This window comes from Sitophilus oryzae, unplaced genomic scaffold (assembly GCF_002938485.1).
Source record: "Sitophilus oryzae breed Bouriz unplaced genomic scaffold, Soryzae_2.0 scaffold_1745_pilon_pilon, whole genome shotgun sequence".
Taxonomy (NCBI): domain Eukaryota; kingdom Metazoa; phylum Arthropoda; class Insecta; order Coleoptera; family Curculionidae; genus Sitophilus; species Sitophilus oryzae.
In genome coordinates, this window is record NW_022146441.1 from 3,236,173 (window position 1) to 3,255,887 (window position 19,715).

Here is a 19,715-nt window from a genome sequence, read left to right on the forward strand (position 1 = left end):
AAAAGGGTCTACCAGTTCTACTTTCATTGTTGCAAATTAATAAATTATCAGGGTGCGTTTATGTTACTATGCAATATAGATGTGCGTTTTTTGGTAAATAATAAATAGTCATTTAGATAAATCGCGATTTTTTAACGATAAAATAGTGAATTATCAACCAGCAAGTCAGATTTTGGAGGGGAGTGCGACAGGGTTGTATATTGTCACCTCTGCTATTCAATGTGTACTCGGAACATCTATTTAGAGAGGCACTGGATGGCACAGAGGATGGGCTGGTAATAAACGGAGAAATAATAAACAATTTGAGATATGCAGATGATACCGTTCTGTTGGCCGATACCGATGAATGTCCCCAAAGGCTTAAAAAAAGGCTCGTGTGGCGAATACATGTAGCAGATACGGAATGAAGATGAACTGCAAGAAGACTCAAACGTTGATCATTAGCAAGAAGTACATCAACAACTTTCAGTTCACTGCTAACAACATCGTTCTCCCAGCGGCCTAGACGGTTGCATACCTGGGCTGCACCCTGACTAAAGACTGGGACCACTCTCGCGAAATAAAACATGGAATCGAAATCGCGAGAGGGACATTTAACAAAATGCGAAATATACTATGCAACCTGTCCCTCAACGTCCGCACTAGAATCAGAATCCTGAGATGCTACGTGCTCTCAACCCTTCTGTATGGAGCAGAGGCGTGGACCCTTACCGACGCATCATGCAAGCGTGTGGAGGCATTTGAGATGTGGTGCTATCGGCGCATGCTTTTAACAGGGTACTGTCTCCTCAATGAACACCTGAGTAGATTGAAGCTAAGAAACAATGGCAAATACAGATTCTGTGGGGAAAATTGGGAAACACCAGAACACCTCAACAATGAGTGCTCCGAGACAACAACCATTCGTGCCAAAAACTTTGGTACGGCTCTGATATCGGAGATTGAGAACTAACCTCTGTAAAACCGTCTCAGATACTGGCTTTTGTCACAGCCCTAAGACTGTATGATGAGTTATAACTCAAGAAAAGAGGACACTTTTATTTGTAGATTTCTATTCCAATTGCAAAAAATCCAGAATTCTTTTCAAGAAATATTTTTTTTAATCACATTTTGCTATTATTAAAAAAGACCGATATTATACAAGATATTAAAATGGAGTTCTCAAGTATTTTATATACGTTTTTTCATGTTAAGTACATTCCGTCTAATTTATATGAAAATATTGAACGGGTACATACAACGCAATAAATAAAACTAACATTAATTAACGTATACAGCCAGGTTTGTTTTTCTTCCAGTTTGGACCGGTTTTTCGATGGTACAAATTAATTATTCTTCGTGTTGAATTTTAATCTCGAAAGAAAATCGACTTGTTGGAAAAGCATCTGAGATGAACTGGAAAGTTCGGGAAAACAGTAGGCAGGGTGAGGCCTGCGTCATAAATATTCAACAGTAAAAGTTCATTTTTTTAATAATGCTTAATAAATAATGGAAATTATCATCTTTAGCCTTCCCTTATTCTTGCTTCCTTGCAACGCGTCTGAAATTACAGGCAATTAGATATGGGAGCTACAAAATGAATATAATGTAAAGATACAAGGATAATATTAGTCCAATTCCATCCAGTTCTTCATTTGCCACGCTTGGTCGGTACAAACCGAGTGCCTATATAAACTCTCAATTTGTAGATATTAGTTTAGTTTTACTCATCTGCTGATGATGCTAACATTGTTAGCCAAAAGCGCGTCCAGTGTTTGAAAGCAAAGTGTTTTATTTTGCTGAAAAACTCTCTAAAATAGCAAATCTACTTCTGTCCGACGAGTTTGTTCTTCGTTGTCATGCAGTACATAAAAAATAATATATTTGTTCCAATTCTATTTGAACAGGTATGTTAATAAAAGTTTAGGTTTAAGACCTTCGAAAATATGTGTTTGTTTTGCATTCCTTTAAAACCCCCAAGGTTGCCTAACGTCAATTCTACTGTAACTTTCGTACGTAGGTTACATAAAACCAATCAAACAATACAGGGTGATACAAAGTAAAGAGTTCAAATGTTCATGACTCGATTCAACCTCTCAATTGAATGTTTCTTTTGGGTGTGTACGACGAAAATAGCATTTGAAATTTGGCAAACGTTTTTTGTTATTAGTAAAAATTATGTTGTTCGACCTTTATTTTTTTTGGCCGTCGCTAACTTATTTTTAAAAATAAATAAAAAAGCCAATTTTACACATTCTGGTGGATTTTAAATAGAAACACAGTGGCGTATTCGTTTTAAAAATAAATAAAATTATTTTTTCAAAATTTTTCTATTAATCATATTGTTTTTGTTTCGTCTTAGTTCAGTACAAGTCAACTGAACAGGCAAAACATACAACAGAAATATTCCTTAATTATCTTTCCATCATAACAATTTAACATAACATAGACAAGAGGGTTAAAAAAATAAATTATTGTGAAATATTGAGACAAAAAAAAACATAAAAATAAACGAAAACTCTTTCTGAAAACAAAAAAATATACACTAACCGACACAATTTTGACGTATTTTAATGTATTTTGTTCTAGGCAGCTGATTTTGATGGTTTTGAAAGCAATTTGTAGCTGTAGTTAAATTATTTGACTTTTTAATACCTCTCCTTTCTAAATTACAAACGAAACTTATAACGATTATACAAGGGAAAACAAAATGTTGATATTTTGGTGGTAACTCTCCAACAGGTGAGAATAATAATATGATTTTTCAAAGACAGACATTATCTACATAAATCATAAACACTATTTTATAGGTCTGTTCACTAGGACCAAAAGCAAAGGTATGGTTTTAATGTAAAAAATACGAAAAAATGTTAGTGTCTTCTTCAAAAGCAAATATCTCCAAAAAAAATAAAGCTATTGAGATGAACCAAAAAAGGAACTATCGAGAAAAGACACACCTAGATGGTAAAATGATTTTTAAATTGCTTGCTTTGTTAACATACTCCACAGGGTGTTTCAAACTTTCACCAAAATATCAATTTTGTTTTCCGATTCCTTTTTCGTATAATCGACAGATGGCAATTTTTATTTTTAATTTAGAAAAAGATATTTAAAAGTCAAATAATTTAGCTACAAACAGCTTAAAAAATAATCAAAATCGGTCAGATAGAACACTATATATAAAACTTTAAAATACACGAAAATTTTAGGGTGCCCACTTTTCGTGTCGGCGAGTGTAGGTATATTATTTTGTAAAAGCTCAAAATTAAAATGAAAATTTCCTACAGGTCCATTTTTATCGATAAATCAAAAAATAATTAAATAGCACATCCGGTACGTTAAAAACTCATTTTGTGCGCTCTTCATCGGTCATAATTCTCGATGTCAATTCGATCATCATACCGAAAATTGTTCATTAAACGCAGAAAAATAGTATTATTAAAAATACGCTACCCTATTTCAATGAATTGGCTGAAGAATGTAATTTTTCCATTTTGAATATTTTCAGAAATAAAGTTTTTATTTGGCTGTCCATGGTTTAACAAATTCAGATTTTAACTAGTAATATTTGTTTATTATTTCTTCAATCAACCGTTTTATATTAATTTTTAAACTTTTGTACAGTTTATAGCCTCCTAAAATTTCAATATGAATATTAGAATCTCCGAGAATAACATTATAAGTTATTTTTAATCATGTTTGATTAGTATATTTCCTTCAGGTATGATCGTATCGAGAAAACCGCGAAAACAAGTTTTCGAAACTGACCATCACCAAATTTGGCAGCTCTAGGTGGATGCACTCGCATTATTACACGCCTATGACGTAAGCTATTTACTAAATACCGTTCGATTGAGTTGTATTAGATCGGAATAATCAATTTACATAGGTGTATACATATATCTACGATAATTACCTTTATTTACAACCACATATTATAGCCTAAGAGCTGACGACATATTTAGAGAACATACATATTTTAGGCAAGCTAGAATAACTAAAAATGTATAGTTTATTAACTGGTGAACCCAGAATCCTAAGTCTGGCTGAGGGGTTGGGGGTATTTCGCTACTGCGCAACCCATAACATTTGCAAAAAAATAAATCCAAAAAACATTCTTTAGGCAACTTGAAATTTGTTTATTCTTAAATTTTAGCATCTTTTTAACCTAGAAATAAGTGTGCCAGACTTTTTTTTTCGGGTTTAAAGTGTAACCAGACCATTCCAAATATGTTTAATTATTATACCTGGAAAACATACTTTAGGCATTCTAAAATTTTTACAGCGTGTTTATTAGATGATATTAAAAAATATGTGTTAATTGCCGGACGAATTCAATGGGATTTAATACTTGCCAGACGCGAATAAAGATTTTAAATGAGCGCGATAAGAAAGTCTTATGAGTATCTATAAGCGCGAGAAAGATAGTTTATTGAGACCCGGTCCGCAGCCGATGCGGCTGACGTAACAGCATTTTGGAATCGTAAAAACTTAAAACTAACTAATATTGAATAAATAAAAAGAAACATTTTTTAATAAAAATGTATGATTGAAATCCTTTCAATAAGAAGACTTTTTAATTTAAATATTTTGTATCTGAAAGAATAAAAAGACGAATAATTATTTAAAAATTAGCATAATATAAAATATATTTTATTCAAACGTCACAAAAGTATAATTATTATTATACTTTTGTGACATATTATATTTTATATTATTATTAATTTTTGCGACCTGATTGACAATATAAAAAAGTCATTTTAACGCCTAAGCATAAAAGTAAAGCACTTTTACTTACTTTTGAATCTATTTAAAAATATTAACAATGGTAGGTACTTTAATAAAATTCCAGAATACTTATTTTTTAGCACTGTACATGGTACCCTTTTGTCGGGACTACGTTTTCTGGTAAAACCACTTCTTTAAATTTTAAACCATGTTGTTGGCGCACTTTTAAAAATTCTTTGCATTTTTGTAGTCTGCCTTCATCAAAAACAATAACTTTGTCACTAGTAACTTTTTTACAAACTACACAACTTAAATATTTTTTATCCATTGTGATTTAGTAGTTAGTAGCGAAATTAGTAGTTACTAAAATATTTATTTGCAGTAATTATTCTAAACTATTTACACTATGCACGTCAATATTTAATTTATAAATACATATTTGTACATGGTAACTTAATTCCAACAAAAAAAAATAATCTCTGAATTAAAAGCCTGCAAATAATTGAAATGAAACCGAAAAAAAAATTGTTTTTATGAAAATTTGAAGTACATACTCCAAAATACTGTTACGTCAGCCGCATCGACTGCCGACGGGTCTTAATAAACTATCTTTCTCGCGCTTATAGATACTCATAAGACTTTTTTGTCGCGCTCATTTAAAATCTTTATTAGCGTCTGGCAAGTATTAAATCCCATTGAATTCGTCTGGCAATTAACACATATTTTTTAATATCATCTAATAAACACGCTGTAAAAATTTTAGAATGCCTAAAGTATGTTTTCCAGGTATAATAATTAAACATATTTGGAATGGTCTGGTTACACTTTAAACCCGAAAAAAAAGTCTGGCGCACTTATTTTTAGGTTAAATAGATGCTAAAATTTAAGAATAAACAAATTTCAAGTTGCCTAAAGAATGTTTTTTGGATTTATTTTTTTGCAAATGTTATGGGTGGCGCAGTAGCGAAATACCCCCAACCCCCCAGCCAGACTTAGGATTCTGGGTTCACAAGTTATTAAACTTTATTTTTTTTGTTATTTTAACTTGCCTAAAACATGTTCTCTAAATATGTCGCCAGCTCTCCGGCTATTACATTTACAACCCCTGATATTACTGACTTTTAAAAAACTTGAAAGTGTCAAATTATCTACATTTCTTCCCTCTTCCGTTTCCCTCACCCATTTCCCTCACTCGGTTTTTCTTATTTCTCGCCTATTTAATTAAGCAAAATATTCTTGTAATATCTTTATCAAACACTTATCTAGCATCAACAAAAATAAACAAGAAGATTAACAATAATAATTGAAGATTTTGAATTCATTTCTTTGTTGAACTTCTTTGGCTTAAAACCTACATTCTGGCATTTTTAAAAAAGCGACGAGTTTGTAATATTTTGAAATGTCAGTCTTTTTCCTTAATTCTAGCATTGTCCGTATCATGCTGTACGTAGCCCAAAGAGTAGATGGCTTTTTCTGCCTTGCCATGTCGCTAAAATATGCCATCAAGACTGTCTCCGAAGCAATATTCTTAGCATTTCTTTCGGCACACCATTTTTCGTATACTTTCAATGCTATTTCATATCGCCCCCTACTTTTATCTGGAAGTAAACTGGCTTCTGCTCTTTTTGCAGCTTCTGTAAGTTCTGGTGGAGTACCAATATTAAAGTAGTCTTCATTATCAGAACTTTCCGACAACATTCTGGCTTTCTATGTTATACAAATTCGAAAAAGCGAACGAGAAATTCAAAACTCTTACTTAGTTGTTTGCTTTGCTGTTGAAGGTTTGCGCCATTACAACCACTGGTACCGGTAACTTCTTCTTCTTCTTCTTCTTCGTCGTCTCTTCATGTCTGAAGAATAGTGACATTATGGCTATGTGGAGTAGGTGATTTTGATCTTCTATCGTTGGCGATCTTCCACCTCTCGGAGATTTGATTGAAATGGCTGACCTGTAATATTTGCTATTTGGTCAAGGAACGATATATTAGTTTACGTTTTAATAAATATTTTGTATCGTCTAGGTACAAGCTAATTTCTGATGCTACGCCATTGGAGAATTTCGCATGGTGACAAGTGGCCTCACTTTCAGCTGCCGTGTTACCTGTCCCCTCTCTTTCCTTGTCTACGTCCTAGACACAACTTAACCAAGCTGGACATCCTGTATAGCAAAGAAACGCATATAAAAATGCTGTTCAACTAGATTAGGCGGGATTTTTTAAGCGTGAATAGGAAAATTAAAGGAATTTTAAATGAAATGACGCGTTAAATAATAAGACGCGCTCTGCTGGTTGAGCTTGCCCGCGCTGATGACGTCCGAACTTTCCGACCAGGTTAAAAATAGCAAAATACAGGCGTAGCCCCGAACGCAGAATACGGCAGAAGCACCGCCGACACAAATTTCGCAAACTTCCGAAAAATGTTCGTTTATTTAATCATTACGTACCTACACAAAGAAAAATTAATCCAGAGATGTTTCTCAGAATATCACTACTAAACACCGAAATCTTAAAACAGTAATGAATTAAGTAAGCACCTTATTTAGTACTCTATAACTAAAAAAAAAGTGTTATAAAATCTATTTTTTCTGTTTATTTAGAAGTTTGATTTGTTAACAGCTTTAAGGGGCTGTATAGTCCTGAGATAACGATTTCCCAAAGTAACCCTATAAGGGTTCCGTTTTTTCCTTTTGAGGTACGAAAAATGATAAATGTAAAGATTTAAACACACTACAATATAGTATACAGTTGAAAACATTCTGCTGCATCACACAGATTTAGTTTTTCAGGTGTATTTGATTATTGACCTCGGGTAATTTTCCAATCGAGAAAAACTAGAAAAAATTGATATTTTCAAAATACCGTGTTGTTGGATTTTAAAATTAATAGTCCACTATACCCGAATTCTGTTAGGTATTTTCTTTCCGAATATTTTTTATAAAACGCATAGGGTTTTATAAAAATGATATACATATTATGATGTGATATATATCATGATGTGATATATATCACGATTAAATACTTCGAAATATGGTGTGAGAAAGGAAGACATATAGCCTAAACCTAGAGATCAGATCTAGTATCTAGATCTTAAAAAAAAACACTAAATCGATTATAAACTTTGAGTTTACAATCATCTGCTGATGATGCTAACATGGTTAGCGAAACGCGCGTCCAGTGTAAAAGTAAAAGTGTTTTGGTGTATTGTGGTGATTTAGTGTTTTTATTTTGCTGTGTAACACCAAAGGTTCCAACCCTCAACTGTAATCTAGATCTTTATAGCCACTTTAAAAATCTAATTTAATCTAAACTAATTTACCGATCTCTTGACTCTTTTCTTTGGCTTTACATATGCGATTAATATTATAGATTTAATATTCATAATTATTCAAATATGCGTCAATTAGTAGCGAACCACGTGAGTAACGTCTCCGACGCATTCATATCCTTATAGACGTGTAATTTTCAGTTAGTCTCTAACGTTGACGTAGTAAGTACTAGTCTGACGAGTACCACTTCAACAGACAGAAAAATCCTGTTTCTCACAGCCAGCTCCATAGGCATTTAATTGGCGTATAAATGAATCCAAATGAATCGTCATTACACAAAGAAAAGATATAGATTCGGTTGCTCTATGACCAGAAAAGATATAATTTGTGCTCTCTCTATAAAATCTTTGGAAAATATAGAATCTATACTAATATATAAAATCCTTAAGTGACTGACATACTGATTACTCACGATCCTGCTCAAACCACTCAACGTAAGAAACTCAATTTTGGCATACAGGTTGATTCTAGGGTATAGAGGTTCGATAAGAAGGGATTTTTCGAAATTCCAGTTCCAAGAGGGTGAAACCACCCCTCAAATATTACAATATTTTTTATTTAAAAAACGGTCAAGTATCCCAAACAACGCTTAAACACGTATATTTTATTTTGTTTTTTTACATATTTTAAGACTTTTTAAAAATGTATACAGGGTGTTTCGAAAAATCTGGTCATTGATTAATCACGATCCTGCTTAAAGCGCTTGACGTAAAAAGCTGATTTTTGGAAAACAGATTGACTTTAGGGTGTAGAGGTTCGATAAGAAGGGATTTTTCGAAACTTGAATTCTAAGGGGGTGAAACCACCCCTCAAATATTAGAATATTTTTTATTTAGAAACCGATGAGTTTTTCGGAAAAACTCTTAAACACGTATATTTTTATTTTATTTTGTTGTTTTACATATTTTAAGATTTTTAAAAATTTATACAGGGTGTTTCATAAAATATAACTATTGAGTAATCACGATTCTGCTTAAACTGCTTGACGTTTAAAGCTGATTTTTGGTAAACGGATTGACTGTGGGGTGTAGGTAGAGGTAGAGGTAAGATAAGAAGGGGTTTCTCGATTGTTTTTTTTTCTCATGCTGACATAAATGTGAGAAAGTTTTATCCAGTTTGTATGTTAATGGAAATTCTTGCTTTTCTTTATCATCACCATTACAAATGATTAATTCGACGCGAACGAAGTCGCTGGTACACGCTAGTATTTTATATAATTAGATTTAATTTTTTCCTAAAGGCTTATTTACAACATTGCTGTTTATATTTGCACCGAATATTCCAAAAATAAATACAAATTTTTAATAATTTTATCGTAATGTCGATAAGATTTTTTTTTCTGGTTCTGGGAAACATGAAATTCCATTAACTCAAATCAATATTTGAGGTGATAATGAACAACAGTGTTTTTTATTAATGACATTTAAATATAAGCCAAGGACATTTTTTAAAGAAGAATATACTTATGTTGGTATATAAATGGGAATTCCTTTCCAATGTTTATGGGATATTGTATCTAAAACGCTGAATTTTTAGGTACCTATTGTATTATTGACTCTCACCTAGTCATTATCTAAATTTACCAATGAAATTTTTATCAATAAGTAACCATGAACAAATCCTAACCGGTTATGTCAAAAATAAATATGCGATAAGGAAAATGAAAATATCGCTTACCGAAAATACTAATTGTAAACAATCATGTTAGTTCGATTATACTATGATTACCCGATTAAACTGACAAGGATTTTTTGACACCGATTATCATAGCTGACTCAACTTATAACTCATATAACTCATACCCATATCCTTAGAAAATAGTATTTTAATAAGTATTTGTATGTAATAGAATCTCGAAAATAGTTTGTATAGACAACTTCATACAAAGATACCCTCATTTTTGGCATAGAACGAAATCAAGAATATAAAAATCGGAATAAAAAAAGGAATTCCTACCTTCCATCCTGCTGAACTGTTGCTGTCGCCCTTGTCCTTGAAATAAGGCACGTTCTGCACCATCCATTCGTAGATCTGCGACAGCGTGAGTCGTTTATCCGGTGAGGTTGTGATGGCTTGAGTGATGAGGTCGGCGTATGACAGGTTGCCCCAAGCGTTCCGACGACTAGAGTTCTTTTTGGTTGGCAAACCCGATATTGGTACCTAAACACAAAAGAGAAAATAAGTTAAGACCCAAATTAACAACTTTCGATAAAAATCTACGATAAAAAAACAACACCCTTAAAGTTACATGGGATTTATTATACAGGGTGAGTCTTAGATAAGTGCAAATAATTTTAAGGGTAGTATATTTCGACTCCAGAAACACGCCCATGAGGTTTTTTGAGGCAAAAAATTTGGATTTTTTTTAAGTTTTTAGTTAAAAACATAATATATTATCTTCATAATATGGCAACATAGATAGTAGATTAAATTTATAAGAGAGAACACACAGAAAAGATCCAGTGGTTCTCAAAATTTAAGCGAGAAATCTTTTTTTTTTTAAATTCTCCAAGTATAATATCTTGGACTTATTTAAAAAAATTGGCAACGGGAGGCACGTATTGCCGCCCATACTAAAATATGTTAATAAAAAGTTGGTAGGCAGTTCTTTTAGTTTCAAAGTAAAGGAATTTTTCCAATTTTTTTTATTTCAAAAACTGCGACTTTGACTGATTTTGATGTTATTACAAATTTTGTTGCAAATATTATTCCTAATCTTAAATTGAAAACCGCGTTTCGCTAGCTACTGTAATTTTGGAGTTACGATTTTTTAAAATTTCTAACCCCCTCCCATACCCCCTTACCAACCCCCCCCACCCCCACCAAAAACTAATGGCCAGATTCACGGTATTTTTGTGCCAAATTTGGTCCACAGTATTTTTGTGCCAAATTTGGTTAAAATCGGTTTTTGCATTAGGTATCGTGTTACAGACGGACAGACAGACAGACACCATGAATGTGGAAGAGCTCAAAGTAAATATTCGCAATAGTCACAACTCACAACCACCCAATTTAGAATTTTTTTTAGAATTTAGAATGAGTGGGAGGGGGGTTAATCACTTCGACCTTACAGATCCATTGTGTCCCCCTTTCTTGAATCATAACTCATCATACAGTCCCAGGGCTTTGACAAAAGCCAGTATCTGGGACGGTTTTATAGAGGGTAGTTCTCCATCTCCAATATCAGTCGTACCAAAATTCATGGCACGAATGGTTGTCGTCTCGGCGCACTCAGTGGTGAGGTGTACTGGTGTTTCACCATCTTCCCCACAGAATCTGCATTCGCCGTTTCTTCTTAGTTTCAATCTACTGAGGTGTTCATTGAGGAGACAGTGTCCTGTTAAAACCCCGTGACAATCCGAAGATTGTTCTTACTCAGACCCAGGAAGAGCTGTGATTTTTTCTTGATCATAAGCCCTCAGAAACTTCTTCGAGTGTCTTAGACCATTGCAAGATTTCCATTCCAGGTTGCGGATGGAATCTTCCAAGTTCTTTAGTTCCTTTGAGTTGGTTACCACTTGGAAAGCAGAACGGTTCTGGTCCAGTTAGTGGAGTGTTCGCTCCTTTCCTAGCTAGATTATTTGCTTTTTCATTGCCTTCTATCCCTTGGTGAGCAGGCACCCAGTGTAGGAGGACTTTGTTTTCTTTGCCTAATTTATTCAGCTTCTCTATGCATTCTTTGACCAATTTCAAATCGATTGATACTGAGTTGATCGCCTTTAACGCTGCTTGACTATCAGATAAGATGGCTATTTCTTGTTTCCGATAGTTCCTATCTAAGATAAGTTGTACGCATCTCTCGATAGCGTAGATTTCTGCCTGTAGGATACTAGGGTAAGTGCCCATTGGTTCGGAGTAATTAGCTCTCGGCCCAAACACTCCGATCCCTGTTCCCGTATTGGTTTTGGAAGCATCAGTATACCAAGTTATGGTATGGTCTTTTAACTGCTGGGCAAGCGTTTCGCTCTTCCAATCCTTCTTATTGCTCAATACTACATTGACATGTTTGTCAAAGTTGTACGTTCTTGGCATATCGTCCACTGGGAGTTGCAGGAGTGGTATTTCTTTTTTGAGGGTGTTCCAAGCCTCTGATCTGACAATTCTCCCAGTACTAATTCCGTTAGTGACCATTCTAATCATTGTCGCATTGGCATATCTACCAATGACAATGTGCAGTGGTGTTAGATCTAGAATGACCTCCATTGCTGCTGTTGGACAGGTTCTCATGGCTCCTGTGATGCAAACACATGCTAGTCTCTGTACTTTGCATAGGTTTAGCCAACCACCCAATACGAACAATTTGGTATTTTTCTTTTACTTTTGTGCAAGGCTAGGCTACTCATCTCCCCGATATGCGGGACAACAATGTAATTCCCCATACAATTCAATGACCGCATGTTTATAGATAATATAACCACTAATTGCTCTGTCATAGATATCATTTTACAAGCTGTATTTTATTTCTTTATTATTAAACAGCTCGTAAACCTTAATTCAATAATTATAACTTTTAAAGAAATGGTTTAGAATGAATGAAGTACAAATGTGAATATATGAGTTGATTATTCAATTTTTTTATATATTTACTGAATACTTAAACAAAAAATATGCAAAATATTAATTTAATGATTCATATACAGAGTTTTAAAAAGCTGACGTTGCTGAAATTTTAAACTTTTAAAGATTTTTAATATTCAAAAAAAAATAAGTGGCACACATATTTATGATTATTGTAATAAAGAATTCTGTAGTGATATTTGAATTTATATTGTGATTTGATACGCAAAGAGTTCCAAAATTGTATACAAATATACAGGGTGAGTTTAGTGTTTTTTTTTGCGAAAAGAAAATTTGAAAATTTGGATTTTTTTTTAATTTTTAATTAAAAAACATAATATCTTCATAATATGGCAACAAAGATAGTAAATAGTAAATTTACAAGAAAGAAAAATCTTCGCTCGAAATTTAAGTCAAGAATATTTTTTTTACATTTTCAAAGTAAAATATCTCGGTTATATTTGACTTATTTCAAAAAACAGTAAAGAGAAAATATGTTTCTTTTATCGAGATCTACCAGCCCTGAAAATATTTGCACTTATTTCGGACTCACCCTGTACGCATTGAAACATCTTTTAATAAACTAGAAACTAGAAAGTCTAATTTTTAATTAATTACATTGGTGCAAATATAAATGGGCTATAAATAGTTAAAATGTATGTCCATACACTAAACGAATTAAAAATTAGTCTATAAATACCTGTAATTTTTGCAATAAAAGTAAGAAAATTTGATTGTTTAAGAATTTTAACTTTCAAGAATATTATTAATCATCAATTTTTTGCAAATTTTGTGGAATACCACCCGAAATACACACTTTTAGGCAAATGCCTAATAATGTTAATGCTTAAATTTATTTGAGAAGAGAAAAAAATTTGAGCCTGATCAACAATTCGTACTTTATAGTGGTTTATTTTGTTAAATTACAGGAATATTGATTATACGACAATGTCCACCAATGAAAATGCGAGTTGCCTAACTCTAATAATTCTAATTCTGAGCTACTAAATGAGCTAGATGCTTTAAAGAGCTACTAAAAGACCTAACCAGAGGATATTGGTACACAGGTACTGTATCAAGTTAATATAATGATTTTCTTAGCTTTAAATCAAATGTTTTTTTGGCGTTCCTTACCACTTTTTTTCTCGCTAACTCGTGCGTCAAGGCCATGTTGATTCAAGGCCGTCGCGTGTCGCGGCCTTGAATGTTCACTCCCATCGCGCTTAATGAAGTTTCACTTCATTAATCTTATTTAATTTAATTCATTAAGTTTATAGTAGCATTGTCGATGTCGTCAAGAATTACATTTAAAAATACCGAAATATACATAAATATCCTGTTTTTTAATGTCTAACCTCCAACCTTTCATTAATTATTAATAATTATTTTAAATATTTAAATACAAACATCTTTTACTGTTTTACCAATACCTATTAGCTCGATAAATTTGAACAAAAATTATAATATATTTTTCGTGATTTAGTTGTAAGTTTTATGATTAAGTAGACTTTGAAATAGGTAATGGTTTATAAATATTTTTTATGAGAAATTATACTAGAATTTATTTATTTGTCAACAAAATATATTTTGCCACTAAAACATATTTTATTTTGATTAGTATTAAGTAGTATTTTTCAGCGAATTTCCAAATATATTTTCAAGAACTAATAGCAGACACAATTCTCGGTTACTGTTGACCAAGGTAATCATCTAATGATACAACTTTACGTTGTGTTATTGACTTAGAAATTAACATATCTGTTAGCAAATCACACGCCTTCGTGTTGGTATAATTATCGATAAAATTCTAGAATAAAAGCAGTTTATTCTGTGCATTCTCCATTTTGAACGTGGAATATTTTAAGAGATCTTTAAAATGTTTTAAAAGAATTTTGTTTAGTCTCTATATGACAACTTTATAGAGGAAAATAAATTAATAGTTCAAGTAATAAAGCATACACTTTTATGTTATTTTTATCTATACTAATACCAGTTCTATACTAATACCAATCGACTCGTTTGAAAGTTATTGAAAGTTAAATTTCAACTTCAAATCGTATATGATAACTTCCAAAGTGACTGACATACTGATTAATCACGATCCTGCTCAAACTACTCAACGTAAGAAGCTCAATTTTGGCATACAGGTTGATTCTATGGTGTAGAGGTTCGAGAAGAAGGGATTTTTCGAAATTCCAGTTCCAAGAGGGTGCAACCACCCCTCAAATATTACAATATTTTTTATTTAAGAAACGGTCAAGTTTCCGAAAAAACGCTTAAACACGTATATTTTATTTTGTTTTTTTACATATTTTAAGATTTTTTAAAAATGTATACAGGGTGTTTCGAAAAATCTGGTCATTGATTAATCACGATCCTGCTTAAAGCGCTTGACGTTTAAAACTGATTTTTGGCAAACGGATTGACTGTGGGGTGTAGAGGTTCGATAAAGAGGGGTTTCTCGAATCTCAAATTCCAAGAGGGTGAAAACGCCCCTCACATATTACAATATTTGTTATTTAAAAAACGGTTAGTCTTTCGGGAAAACGCTTGGACAAGCATAATTTATTTGGTTTTTTTACATATTTTGAAATTTTTAAAAAAATCATACAGGGTGTTCCAAAAACTTTGGTAATTTCTTAACCACGTTTCTGCTTAAACTGCTTGACGTAAAAAGCTTATTTTTTGCAAACGGATTTTTCGAAAGTCAAATTCAAACGAGATGAAACTATACCCCTCAAATATTACCAAGTTATATAGTAATATCGCCATATTGTTTTTTCTCATGCTAACATAAATGTGAGAAAATTTTATCCAGTTTGTATATAATGGAAATTCTTGCTTTGCTTTATCATCACCATTACATACGACGCGAACGAAGTCGCTGGTAAACGCTAGTTGGTTTATAGTTTCTGATGTCTTCTTTGAATTAAAATTATGTTGGCGCTATATGTATATAGCTTGCTACAGCCATTAATATAGCTTGCTATACAGGGTGAATCTTAAATAAGTGCAAATATTTTCAGGGATGGTATATTTCGACCCCAGGAACACGTTTATGAGGTTTTTTCTCCAATAAAAGATGTTGAAAATCGTGCATTTTCTTTTAAATTTCCCTGTATATTTTTCGAAAACTTTTTAGAACTGCCTGTCCACCGCATATTTTCCCACGGTATAATTTCTTAATCTCTAATAACATTACCATAGTTACGGCTTTACTCTATGGTTACGGCACTAGAAGAGATGCAAATACAGTAAAAATCCGGTGGCTCTCAAAATTTTTCCAAAAAAATCATTTTTTTTTAATTTTCAAACTTAAATCGGATATTTTGGACTTATTTGAAAAATGGTAAAGAGAAAAAATGTTTCTTTCATCGAAATCTACCGCAGCCATGAAAATATTCGCACTTATTTAACACTCACCCTGTATATGATTAATAGTAGATACCAAATGGTAATTCACAATTCAAAAGAGTAACAAAGTAGGTAGATATTAAATGTTACTCAAAGCAAAACAACTGTTTTCAATACGTTTACTAATTTGCTATTCTTGTTGACAGGCCTGGATTAAGGGGGGGGCTATGGGGGCTATAGCCCCAGGCCCCGTCATTGAGAGGGGCCCCCAAATTAGGAGAATTTAAAATCGAGATTCATAGAGTTAAATCGAGATTAGTTAAATGAAAATGTACATATATTACGAAAAATACCGATTTGTAACAAAAACCGATTTTTCGTCACATATTGCCGTTATAAATCTTTAATTTATTATAAAAAGTAACTAAAACTGTATTTTAAAAACAATAAAATCCAGCCTGGAACACCTGCAACAGTGCAATAGAAATATATTTAGTCTGCTTAAATATATTGCAACAGCCAACTTGTTATTCTCATAATGTCAAAACAGACTCTTTTTCTTTTTCTTTTGGGCGGCAAAACACTTTCCCAAAAAAATATCAAGATTGCTGCATAGACAATGGCTTGTTCTTCTTTTAAATTTTTCTGGATGGATGGATTACCGAAAGCCGAAAGCGCTTAGGGGAATTATTCAGATTAGATTCCTCTTTTTATTCTATTTGATTAGTTATTTTTGCATAGCGCATCTATGAAGTAAGTGATTGCCAATAATAGATTTAAGAAAACAAGAACAATAATATGTTTTTGAATTGTGTAGTGTATACCAGTATCTTAAAAAATGTTATGTAGAAAATATCTTAGTGGATCTGCTAAACGTAAAGTAGGAATCAGTTTTAGCCTTATTACGCATTTACTGTGTATGATCATATATATATAAGAACTTTGGTATTAACAACTCAATTTACAATAACTTTCTTAAGTTTCTTCTTTTAAAAATAAGCGCATTAATATATAATAGGTACCTATATAGAGGCCATAAAATACTATTCCTTTTTTAAAAATAAACTTTATGAAAAATGAAAAAGAATTCCCGTATGCTCATAAAATATAAAAAATTCGAGAACTACTCCAATTTTGAAAATTGCTAAACAATACTCGTATTAATGAGAGATATTGATGTTTTTAGCCTTATTTTAAGCTTTATGCCTTATTTTAAGCAACATTTTTGAATAATATATAGTGTGTTCCGAAACTATTATCACACTATTATGCCAAAATGTAAGGATTGGTAGATCTCGCCAAAATATTTTGAAATTGGATACTAATGGTCGGAAGAGCGTCGTTTTCAAAATAGAAGGTGTTAAACTTTTAAGAAAAAATCTATACAGGGTGGTCCACCGAAAACTTTCCACCCCAGGTTTCTTGCTTGTAAATAAATAATTCGAAAAATGCTCGGACACGTCGATTTTGTTTTTCAGGGAGAATTATTTTTTTGGTATTTGCACCCTCTTTGCTTGCATCCCTTTGACGGAGTAGCTATCACCCTTAAAATTTTAAATGGAATAGGGGGTCGAGTGATACCTTGTTTTAAAGGTCTTTTGAGTCTTTTTATATCTGTAGAGTTTGAAGTCTCTATTGCAATTCGCGTTGTCTATTGCAATGTACGCCACTACTTTTTAAATAAAATTAATATTATTTTTAAATCCCCATTCAATTTACAACATATTTTATTTCTTGACTTTTTGTGTCCGACGCACCGTTTTCGCGTAAAAAAATAAAAACCATTTTCATGCATGACCAAATCGCTAAAATGTTATCATAAATTTTAATGGCAAAATTTGTAAAACGGCAAATTTAAGTTTAAAAAGATTTTTTATTTTCCAAAAACTTCTTTCTATGAACATAGTACGAACTAAAATGCCCAAAAACCTAAATTGTCGTTTTTCAAGTTTTACCATTAAAATTTACATTACCATTTTAGCGATTTGGCCATGTATGAAAATGCCGAAAATGGTTTTTATTTTTTTAAGCGAAAACGGTGCAATAATATTCAATTCAATAATATTTTGTTTAAGTACCGTAGGGTGGTATACAGTGGTGTAATAGATATTAAAAAAGATCGATTTTTTTTCTTAAAAGTTTAACACCCTGTATTTTGAAAACGACGCATTTCCGACCATCAGTTTTGGCGAGATCTACTCTACCTTTAGATTTTGTTACAATAGTTTCGTATATTCTTCTTATATTATTAATTTATTTTCAGAAAATCTTGTTTATTTTTCAAAGAAATATACTTGGCAACAGACAAAATGGGACTTGATGGGACCTTTAAATTTTAATATATCTGCGTCTCTCTTGCGAAATTCGACTTCTTTGTTCACTGTCGTCTCTTGTCTTATCTACTCTTTGCCGCAGCCCTGAAAATATTTGCACTAATTTAAGACTCACCCTATATATGATTAATAGTAGATACCAAATGGTAATTCACAATTCAAAAGAGTAACAAAGTAGGTAGATATTAAATGTTACTCAAAGCAAAACAACTGTTTTCAATACGTTTACTAATTTGCTATTCTTGTTGAAATGCGTTAGTGATAAAAATCAATAACATCATAAATTTTGTGTGTATAGTACTAATAGTTAATGTAATAAATAACCTCGGCAATAACATTAGTTTTATAGCCTGTTCTGCTTAATTATTGATCTTTATTATACTTCTTCACTTGAAGTTATATTATTACACAGCTATAGGGTTCTGACAAGGTGTCTGTTGATAATGAAACGTTTACCTGCCAGCAATTGAGTTTTTTCATTAAGGTTAATAGGTAGTACCCTCGTCGGTATCTTTTGACACCTCGTCTTTTGATCTCTATTGTAGTTGGCTCTATATTGGAATGGGCAGTTATTTTTTTTTATAAACAGCGTAATAAATAAACCATTTTTTACAAAAGTATGTGATGGTGGCAGTTTTTTTATACTAATTTTAGTATACCGGGTATATATATTTTAGTATAATTTTAGTATGCCCCTATAAATTTTTTATTTTTTCAGTTTTTTTTTTAATTTGGTGTCTTATAGTATAGTATGACATAAATTAGGATTGAGTGACGTATTCAATTTTTTTTGTCACTTCCTGTTTCGCCGGAAATGATTACAGCTTTTGATTTTTAAATGGCACCCACGGTATTTTTTTATTTGATTCGATAGAAAATGACACTCTCACATGTCAACTTTAACGTGTACCTAGGTATAAGCGAAATCGCGTATAAATGTGCAGCTTAAAACGAGGGATTCCTCTATTTGAAAAATTAACAGGACTACACTCTCTGATTAAATCAATATTTGAAAATAAATTGGAATTTGACCCGGTATGGGTATTTAATTTCAAACGTTAAACTGGTTTTACACTTAGATCAAAAAAATACTTGATAACATTTATTTCTATATTTGTATTTGTCAAATTCGTTTGATCAAACATCTTATACAATCTATTTGGCAGTGTAAAGTGCTGATTTGCTGTCAAATAAGTTCAAGATCGTTTTTTAAGTTTATTTGAACTTTGTTACTATTTTGATCAAACTTATATCATGCTCCATGTAAATAAGTACCTATTTTATTGATTGGAATTTTTAAAAGCCGAATGCTGGTCTGTTAAATATATTATAATGTTATATTTTATAAATATAGGTGCACTGGGCTAACTATCTCCAGAAGTTAAGCGACGGGTACAAATTTGGACGGGTGGACGACTGAACAACTTCGTAGTACGAAG

General features: G+C 32.2%; 1 protein-coding gene across 3 annotated transcripts in view; it reads right to left on the minus strand.

Moving 5' to 3' along the window:
• Positions 1-19,715, minus strand: part of LOC115882069 (forkhead box protein O) — a 234,500-nt gene that overhangs the window by 212,292 nt on the left and 2,493 nt on the right. For all 3 annotated transcript variants that reach the window (XM_030899896.1, XM_030899895.1, XM_030899897.1), the window contains exon 2: positions 9,989-10,192. In XM_030899896.1, the coding sequence (XP_030755756.1) occupies positions 9,989-10,192 (204 nt within the window). The remainder of the gene's footprint in view (positions 1-9,988; positions 10,193-19,715) is intronic.